Here is an 8,879-nt window from a genome sequence, read left to right on the forward strand (position 1 = left end):
CATGGAGGTGTGCATTGGGCGTGCATTGTCGTGGATAGAAGCGAAAAGAAGGTAAAGATTTACGACAGCTTGAATGGGATCAAGAACCGAAGGATGCTAAACAAGCTGGCGGGTGACATCTTAGTGAAGGCACTGAAAGGAGATACGCACGAACAGGTGAGTGTTACGGAACTAAAGCAGAAAATGGCAACAATTGCGGGGTGTTCTTGTCACTGCTCTTTCTGGGTGATGAAGCCCCAAGTGACCTGTCACGTTTTGGCATAACGAAGCTGCGCTGGGCCCTGCTACAAGCCATTTTGAAGATGAAGTAGCGTTAGTTAAGAGACTTTAGTGTCTACATTTTCAATACATGTTTAATAACTGGATAAACCTGGAAATACCTGTGTTTGTGTGATGAGGACCTGAGCTTATGGTGCTGCTGAACTTGTAGCCGACACAATGAAGTGATTGCCATTCCATCGTTTTTCCAAGTCGGACACATGCTAATTGGTCAGGTGTAATACCCGGACCACCTTCGACCATATTGGTTGGCTGCGAGACATTCAGCTCTGACCACTTCCATTGTTTGTTTAGCACCGCATATACGTATTGTCCAGATACTTTCACCTGAAAAATCCCTGGTAGTGAAATATACTAATCCAAAATAAATTACGCCTTCTGATTCCAAGAAACCTGCTGATTAATAATACATGGCGAATCAGAATTTTTTTATCTAGAAAACCTGGATGCGAAGGTCGTCCGGGCAATTTAAGATCGATATTTCGACATTAGCTTTTACCAGTTATGAAATGTATTATTTATTTAGGTCACAGCAACTATTGTGTATACAATGTATACAAAACACATTGTGTGGTTCATCAACCCTCGTTTGTAATCAAATCTAACGCTATGGCGTCTCTATTGCTGCGTCCATCGCAGCTCCTGCTGCGCTCTCAGCGTTCTGCGCACTCCTCACTGCTCCACAAGGCACGTTAGCTACATCTGTTCCTTCTTCCGCGGTAGCGCCATTGAGATACTGATCCAGAACGTCATCCTAATTGCTCATTATTCTTTTTCAACATCAGGCAGCAGCTTTTAGCTCATCCGCTGGCAATTCCAGCTCACCATCGGGTCTTACGTCGCTGCAAAAGGCGTCGCTGGGCCTGGCCGTCATGTTTGGCGGTGGTTATGCCATCGGCTACTTCTTCGGACCTTTTCCATCGCTCGAGGACCTCACAGGCGTCAAGGCTGTGGGCGGCGCCCCTGCGTACAAGGGCGAGCTGATCGTGACCGACAAAGTCTTCTTCGATATCGGCATCAACGACGACTACGTGGGCAAGATCGTTATGGGGCTATACGGAGAAGTGCAGCCTCGGACGGTGGAGAACTTCCGTGCGCTGTGTACCGGCGAGAAGGGCGCGTCTCGTGCTGGCCCGCCGCTGTGGTACAAAGACTCCAAGTTCCACCGCATCGTCCCCGGCTTCATGTACGCTCTGACTATTATTTTTATGTATATTTTTTAGAATTTCTTAGATAAACATATTTTTTATAGGATCCAGGGCGGTGACTTCACGCAACATAATGGACGAGGCGGAGAGTCCATTTACGGCCGTCGCTTTGACGATGAGGACCTGAGTGTGCCTCATGCGGGTCCTGGCACGCTGAGTATGGCGAACGCAGGTGCTAACACGAACGGCAGTCAGTTCTTCATCTGCACGGGTGACACGCCATGGCTGGATGGCAAGCACGTCGTGTTTGGACGCGTGCTGGAAGGGATGGACGTCGTGGACATCGTCTCGAGCTGCGGGAAACGCTCGGGCAAGCCGATGGTCGACGTCAAGATCATCAATTGCGGCGTGTTGGACGACCAGGGCGTTGCCGCTGACAAGAAGGAGCCCAAGCGCTTGACACGCGACGAGATGCAGGATCGTCTGGACTCGCTGCGGGAGGTGGAAGGCAACTTTAAGGCTCAGAAAGACCAGATCGACCCCAGTATGTACGACCAGCTGATGGCCGAGATCAAACTTGAGAAGGTTCGCATTAAAAAGGAGCTTAAGAAGCCTCAGCCGAACGAGTAAAGAGGGTTAAAGGAATACTGGTAGTAGTTCTCAAACCGCGCCTTCAATTCGTCTAAGTACAGTACCGGTATTAATACCTTCCATCCTTTCGACAAAAACACGATTTGATCTGGCCCCTACGTAAGGGCTCCGATTTGGTCTAAAAGGTACCTTTTAACAAATTAAGGGCTAAATGGCCAGTATTTGCCGGCCATTTACCCTTACGTAAGGTATCCACAACAGATTGATTTAAAATCAAATATGGGCTACTCGTCAGACAGACGCTGGCGAGGCCAGAGAAGGTGAACAAGCTATTGCCTTTCTACAGCGCGTCAACAGTCTCTACGCAGATTTTCCTTTAAGAAATGCTGCAGCGGTGGGCGTGGTATTGACTGGGTACTGGGTTTTTTAAGAATGATAATATCAACACCCAGCAAAGCAGAGCTCCGCCAAGCCAGCAGCCGATTCTAGTAAGCTCCCTCACCATCACTTCAGAACTATTTGGGTTCTGCGTCGTGGTTACGTGACGTGAATGTTTGTGCGCCTTTATCAGTTATCTGACGATGAGTGAAGGGATTCTCGCAATTGACCGTTCACCGGAAGGTATATTTGCTGACCGTTTATAAGTGGAACTTACCCACGTCCAGTGCGGTTCACATGCATAATGTTTGCAACGGTAAGCCATGATGCACTAAGCAACACCCAAAACGATGCTCTCTGGTGAGATCCAACGCTATTGGTCTCTGTTCGTGTCGTGACTGTCCCGCTGCCTGTTCCGCTGCTCGTGTTAGTGGTAGCTGGAGTGTCGTCGAATGTTAGCAGATCACTGTTTGCATCGTCTCCTTCACACACAACCAGCGGGTCTGGACATGTGATATGTCCAGAAAAGCCTGGCACGGAAAATTTCTCGCCCTTGCCAGTGCAGTTTAGACTTACAGAATCTTGCGTCCAACTCCGTGGAATCGTGAGTTGTACAAACAAACTCGCGTTCGCATTAGAGAAACATCGCATGCCGTAGCAGCCACTTTGTCTTGGCGAACTCACCGTCCAGAATTGTGCAGAATCATCGCTACGGAGTGACGTTTGTATGCATTTACAAGTGGGACAGTACGTCTCACCTAACGTTGACGTTAGTCTCGCCAAGTTGCAGAAGGTTGGCGGAAAGGGAGCAGTCGCCAGCCGTGTAGCCCACAACTAACGGGCAATAATCGGCGAAGGTATTAGTTCCTCCTTTTCTTGGGTTACCGGGAAAGTACTGATACTCGGTCGGAATGGTTTGGCTTTTAGTGTTTAGAGAGTATACCGCGCGAGACGTAGCGTCGACTGAACAGCCCTGAAAGTCCGTCGAAGAAGTACAGAAATGATCTGCTGCTATCGGAGCTTGCGTCACTGGATCGATGCATTTTTCCGTCGCAAAGGAACAACCTTTGCTTCGACCATAATGCATAACCTCCGACATGGATGCATTGACTCGATACCAACCGGAATTTGCGAAGAACGTGAGTGTGAGAGCACTGAAGACGTTGTGGTAGCTGTCCACGGGGGTCATTAACTCCGGCTCGAACAATCGTTCTTCCCAATGAGAACCAAGACAGCCGCTGTCTTGAGACTCAATCTCGGCACCTTCCAGTGTTGAGCAGTTGAAATGATCACGAACAACGCACGGACGCGTGGAGTCACTATTTTGGCAACAACATGATCCCTCTCGGTTGAGTACTGGATCGTAGTGTTAGAAGGCTCCACGTAGTAGTCGATCTCCTGGCTGTAGGGCCTCCACAATCAAGTATTAATGGATCATAGTCGGCAAAATCAAACAGTGTTATTGGTCAAATATCATTTCATGTCAGCCTTTAACCCCCCAACGCCCAACGGTTGTACGTACAGGTTGTACGTACAACATGTTAAAAGTTGGGCTATTTTGTTGCAAAATATGGGCAAACTTGAGAATGCACAGGGCTGGGGTTGTTGAGATCAGTCTCTTTGGCAATAAATAATACAGATTCTCCCCTGGGTTGGTGGCTGAGAGCTCATTTCGAGAAAAGACCTGAAGGAGAGACACGTGTGCACGATGGCCCCGCCTCGAGAAACACACCGCGAACGCCAGCAGTTCCTGCAACGTCTGGATGGCCGAACTGCGCACGACCGAGAGCGCATCAGGAAGGAGCATGCGGCGTACCTGGCTGGCGGCCGAGAGGAGGATGCTGACTTCGGAGAAGATCCAGCACCTACACGCAGCGCGACAGCTCGTCCTCTGCTTCCGGTTCCGATCGGCAAAGATGCCTGTTACGTGCGTGCGCAGCGACGTTTGATCTCGCAACAGCAACGTGCTGTCGCCGCAAAGACGTTGGCAGGCTCCGGCAAGAAACGGTTGGCTGCTAGTAGGGACTTGAGCGACGATGATGAGGACTATGATCCCGATCGGTTCGACGAGGAAGCGGATGCTGATGCAGACGATGAGCGACTGGATGCAGCAGACTCCCCAGTCAAGACACGGCCGCCAAAGAAGAAGAAGAAGAAGACGGCCGCGGCGACCCCGACCAAGAAGGCGACCCCGACCAAGAAGGCGACCCCGACCAAGAAGCCACGAAAACCCACCGCGTCGCAAGTTGCTAAGGCAGCGGCAAAAGCAGCGAGGACAGCAGCTGCCGAATCGCGCTGTGAAGATTCGGCGAATGCCGAGGAACAAGGGAGCATCGCTTTGGCCGAGGCCAGGAAGAGATTGGAGGCGATTTGTGAAGCGAACAAGAAGAGGAGCCGCCAACCAAGTGGGACACCAGAGAGGTACACCATGTTTTATGCTGTCAGATACTACATGTTCTCACGAAGTGTTGTTGTACGCTGCGCAGGTACATACAACATTTGGGACATACAACATGGATACAGCGTCGCTATGCTTTCCCTACAACGTCGTTATCGACAACATGTAAACAACATGAACAGCAGCTAACATATATTGTCTATCGACAGGGGTTCCACCGATCCTCAAGATACGTCAGAAGCACCGTCGCCTCGAACGTTGTCTGCAGCGCCTGCGCCACCCCCGCCTCCTGAATGTCCAGATCCTGAATGTCCAGCTCCTGAATATCCAGTTGCAGCACCAGAAGACGATTGGTACGTGGCAAAGTCTTTGATGCTGATTATGTATACTAACGTTGTGCGTATCATAGTGAAAGCTCAGCATCCATTTCCCAGACTCCTGTCCCCGACGCGGCAACCTCTACCCCTGTTTCGCCGACTTCTGCTCCAGCCTCGCTGTGTTCCGCTCCAATTTCACCTGAAAGAACGTCGGTCTCAGCCTCTCCTATCGCTGCCCCCGCTTTCGCTGACGAGTTTGATGCGTTGAACTCTGATTGCGAGGAAACAGAGACCGAGATTACGTTTTACGATGATGATGACGAGTGGAGTCGAGCGAGAAGTGAAGGTGAGGGCTTTGCGTCGGGTGAAGACTACAGTGATGAGGACGATAGTGAGGCTGGATCAGATACTATGAGTGCTGATGGAGAAGCAGCTGGTTCGACACAGCAGTGGAGCGTCTTAGAGAAGCCGGAAATGGTTGATTTTGTGATGGACGATGCCAACATGGCTGCCATGCGAGCTAACGGGTGAACTTCGGTTCGTGACAATGAGGGGTGTAGCCTCCAACATATTCTAACATGATATATGATGTATATACAACATGTAGACCCAGACAATTTCCCGCCTGACCAACATTACCCAGGATTATATTCTGGGGAGTATGGACCAACCGACGAGGTACTGGCCCTGACACACTCACCGCTCAAGCTATTCTTCTTTTTCATGCCGAAGAGTTTGTGAAGACAAGTTGCAAAGGAAACCAATCGCTACTTTGTGCAGAACCTCACTTCACGAGTGGAGCGTATGTTCAGCTCGCAGAAGACACCTGCCAAGAAGTCCAAAGAGTGGTTTTTGCATCGCGAGGCCAAGAAGCGGGACGTCAAGCCGCACTAGATACTGCAAGCGCTTGGATTACTGATGACAAGAATGCTGAACCCTCATTGCCGCAGGTTACGTGATCATTGGGGCACTAATGCAGTGGGAGCTATCCCACGGGGGACGTTCAACGATTTTTTGCCGCGAAACCGCTTTGAACACATCATGGGAAATCTTCACTTCACCAACAACGCAGACACGAGAGCAGCAACTGACCGCGCCTGGAAAGTCAGGTCTATCGTTGAAACGCTGCAAGAACCGTTTCCGTTGGGTTACAAAACGCCGCCGATCATATCATTTGATGAGGGCGTTCTACCTCTGAAGAACCGGAACAATCCTACGCATCAATATCTCAAGGCGAAGCCTCACAAGTGGGGCACAAAGCTTTTTCTGACGTGCTGTGCAGATACTTCCTACTGTATGAGGTGAGATGACTGCGAGTCCTTGCGGACTCGCGGTTTTTTTTTGACCAAGTCTATCATGTTGTATCTAATGTTGTATGCTTGTATGCTGTATCCTACAACAAGAAGACTTGAGGTGTATTGTGGCAAAGCGCAGCAGGTCCATGAAGTAGGCAACGTTCCAGACAGTCAGCGATCTGCAGATCCTAACACCGGGCCGTCAGCAGTTATCCGAAACTTGGAAGCTGTCCTGCCACCACCCGAAGATGACGTCTATCACATTGTAGTGACGGATCGATTTTATACGTCAGTTCAACTGGCGTTTCAACTACTACATAGGAATGCCTACAGTATCGGCACGATAATGGGTGACAAAAGCTGGGCTATCCTCAGCAAATTGTTGAAAAAAATCGAGACCGACCCAAAAGCATACCGCACGGTACAACAAGAATGGCAGTGGCAAAAGCTTGCCCCCTAATGACGGCTTTAGTGTGGTGGGATAGAAAACCCGTGCAATTCTTGGGGACTGGATCGAGCCGTGCGATGGAGGAATGTCGTACGTATATGCAAGAGGAGTGCTGTTTCCTATTCATCTAATCAATGTTGTGCTTGTTATTAGAGAGGCGTACACGTGGAACACACGGCAGACGGACTGATGTCCCTTGTCCTGCTATGATTCGAGACTATCACAAATGGATGGGGGGCGTGGATGTCCATGACCAGCTGCGCCTCCAGCGTTACTCGTTGCAGTTGCAGACTTGGTGCAAGAAATACTACAAGTCCATATTCTTGGGGCTTGTGGATGTGGCGATTGTGAATGCGTATATCATCTTTCGTGAGGCACATAAGCGAAATGGTGGGTCTCCAATGTCGCACGCAGAATTCCTAGTGGAGCTTCATGCCCAGCTGCTTGCTCTGACCAAGTACGACTTCGATGAAAGTGTAAGTCCTGATGTTGTATCTGTATCATGTTGGATAATGCTGACATATTGAATGACCCACATGCTGTATGTTGACAGCCAGGACCACAAGAGACCGCAGCTGGCGACGAGCTTCCACCCTTGCCACCTGGCCACGAGCCTGGGGAATGTCCTGAGTACCAGATCGTGAAAGGCGTGCGCAAGCGCCGGCAGCGCCAATGCAAAGTGTGCGCAATTCTGAAGCGCCGGGTGGGAGAGCGTCGAGCCACCAAATACTATTGCGATGCCTGCAGCACTTCTGATAAAGCTCGGTACATACGAATTCGATATGGCTGAAACGACTACTAACTGTTGCTCGTTATGTACAGCATGTATCGGTGTACTCGTATTTGGCCGCACCACTATCCTGGCAACGCTCTGAGCGGCCACCAGATCTGGCATCACAAGTGGGCAAATGGAGCCAAATGCCCCAGGGCGCGATGTGGACGAGGATTCCAGAATCGCGAGGCTGGAGGAAAGGGTAAGCGCCGCCGCCGAAGTAGTGATGGAGAGGAGGAGGAAGGTATTAGCGAGGGAAGCGACAGCGACAGCGTAGCGCACGACGACGACAGGGAAGGTAGCGAGACTGAGTGAGCCGATAACTGGTGGTGGATGAACGTAGTGCTGCAATATGTGCTTTTTCTTACTGTATTCAATTGATGTGTGTTTGGTTTCGCTTTTCGTTGTCTTCAAACCTCCCGGCTTTGCACCGGATTGATAGGCTTCGTACAGTCTCTTGATAAAAGATACATCGACACCTTTTTTTGAAACCTCCATCATGCTGGATGTACGCCATATTCAAGCAGTCTGCCGGTGTATATACAACTTTGATCTGGTGTACATACAACATGGTGACGGGATTTGCAGAAATTGTCTTGTTGTGCATGTACAAGAAAGGTGCTCGGAATTATACGAGACTATAGTAAAGTCAAGTGTTGCACGGTTTTACATGTTGGATGAGTACTATGTTGGATGATTTGAAATAACGTCAAAAAACGGCTTGGGCGTTGGGGGGTTAAAGAACAGTTAATACTTTTTTGGACCAGACAAGTACGTGTGCAAGGCGCCAAAAGCGCGCCAATTTCAAATGTTGAAATGTACTGGATTTTTTGCTTGTACCTCCGGTGGATTCAATCTTAGTTCAATATCTTTGCACATCTCCTTCTTATCGTGCTGATAGGGTGGTATTATTCTTTGTGGTAGTTTATGCGTTCGTGACCCGCTCATTATTCACGCAGAATACTGTACTGGGAATGCCTTAAAGAAGTATGGGACAGCCCACACCGAATTTTTTTTCACGGTACAGTGTAACCTGGGTCAGCATTCGTGTCACCGGCAAACAAAAAGATTTTTTTTTTAACTGCAAAAACGTATTTCTCAATGGATGAGAATGATACATTCGTGATCCTCCTGAATATGCTGGACAGTTGTAACGGGGTACGTAGCTCTAAGTGTACCCTGCTACTTGAAGTGTGACACGTCATACTTCGGGATATTAGTACTAGGTACAAGGTCGTCCAAAGCCAACCATT

General features: G+C 49.5%; 2 protein-coding genes across 2 annotated transcripts; one reads left to right on the forward strand and one right to left on the reverse strand.

Annotated features, from left to right (window-relative positions):
• Nucleotides 1-888: 888 nt before the first annotated feature.
• PITG_13512 (peptidyl-prolyl cis-trans isomerase B precursor) lies at nucleotides 889-2,057 on the forward strand (the record flags this gene model as incomplete). The annotated part of the gene is made up of 3 exons (XM_002899685.1): nucleotides 889-970; nucleotides 1,072-1,465; nucleotides 1,532-2,057. The coding sequence occupies 3 exons, from the start codon at nucleotides 889-891 to the stop codon at nucleotides 2,055-2,057; spliced, it is 1,002 nt and encodes a 333-aa protein (XP_002899731.1).
• A 1,093-nt stretch (nucleotides 2,058-3,150) lies between these two features.
• Nucleotides 3,151-3,585, reverse strand: PITG_13513 (uncharacterized protein; the record flags this gene model as incomplete). The annotated part of the gene is made up of 1 exon (XM_002899686.1): nucleotides 3,151-3,585. The coding sequence occupies one exon, from the start codon at nucleotides 3,583-3,585 to the stop codon at nucleotides 3,151-3,153; it is 435 nt and encodes a 144-aa protein (XP_002899732.1).
• Nucleotides 3,586-8,879: the final 5,294 nt, after the last annotated feature.

This window comes from Phytophthora infestans, genomic scaffold (genome assembly GCF_000142945.1).
Source record: "Phytophthora infestans T30-4 supercont1.29 genomic scaffold, whole genome shotgun sequence".
In the NCBI taxonomy this organism is placed as follows: domain Eukaryota; phylum Oomycota; class Peronosporomycetes; order Peronosporales; family Peronosporaceae; genus Phytophthora; species Phytophthora infestans.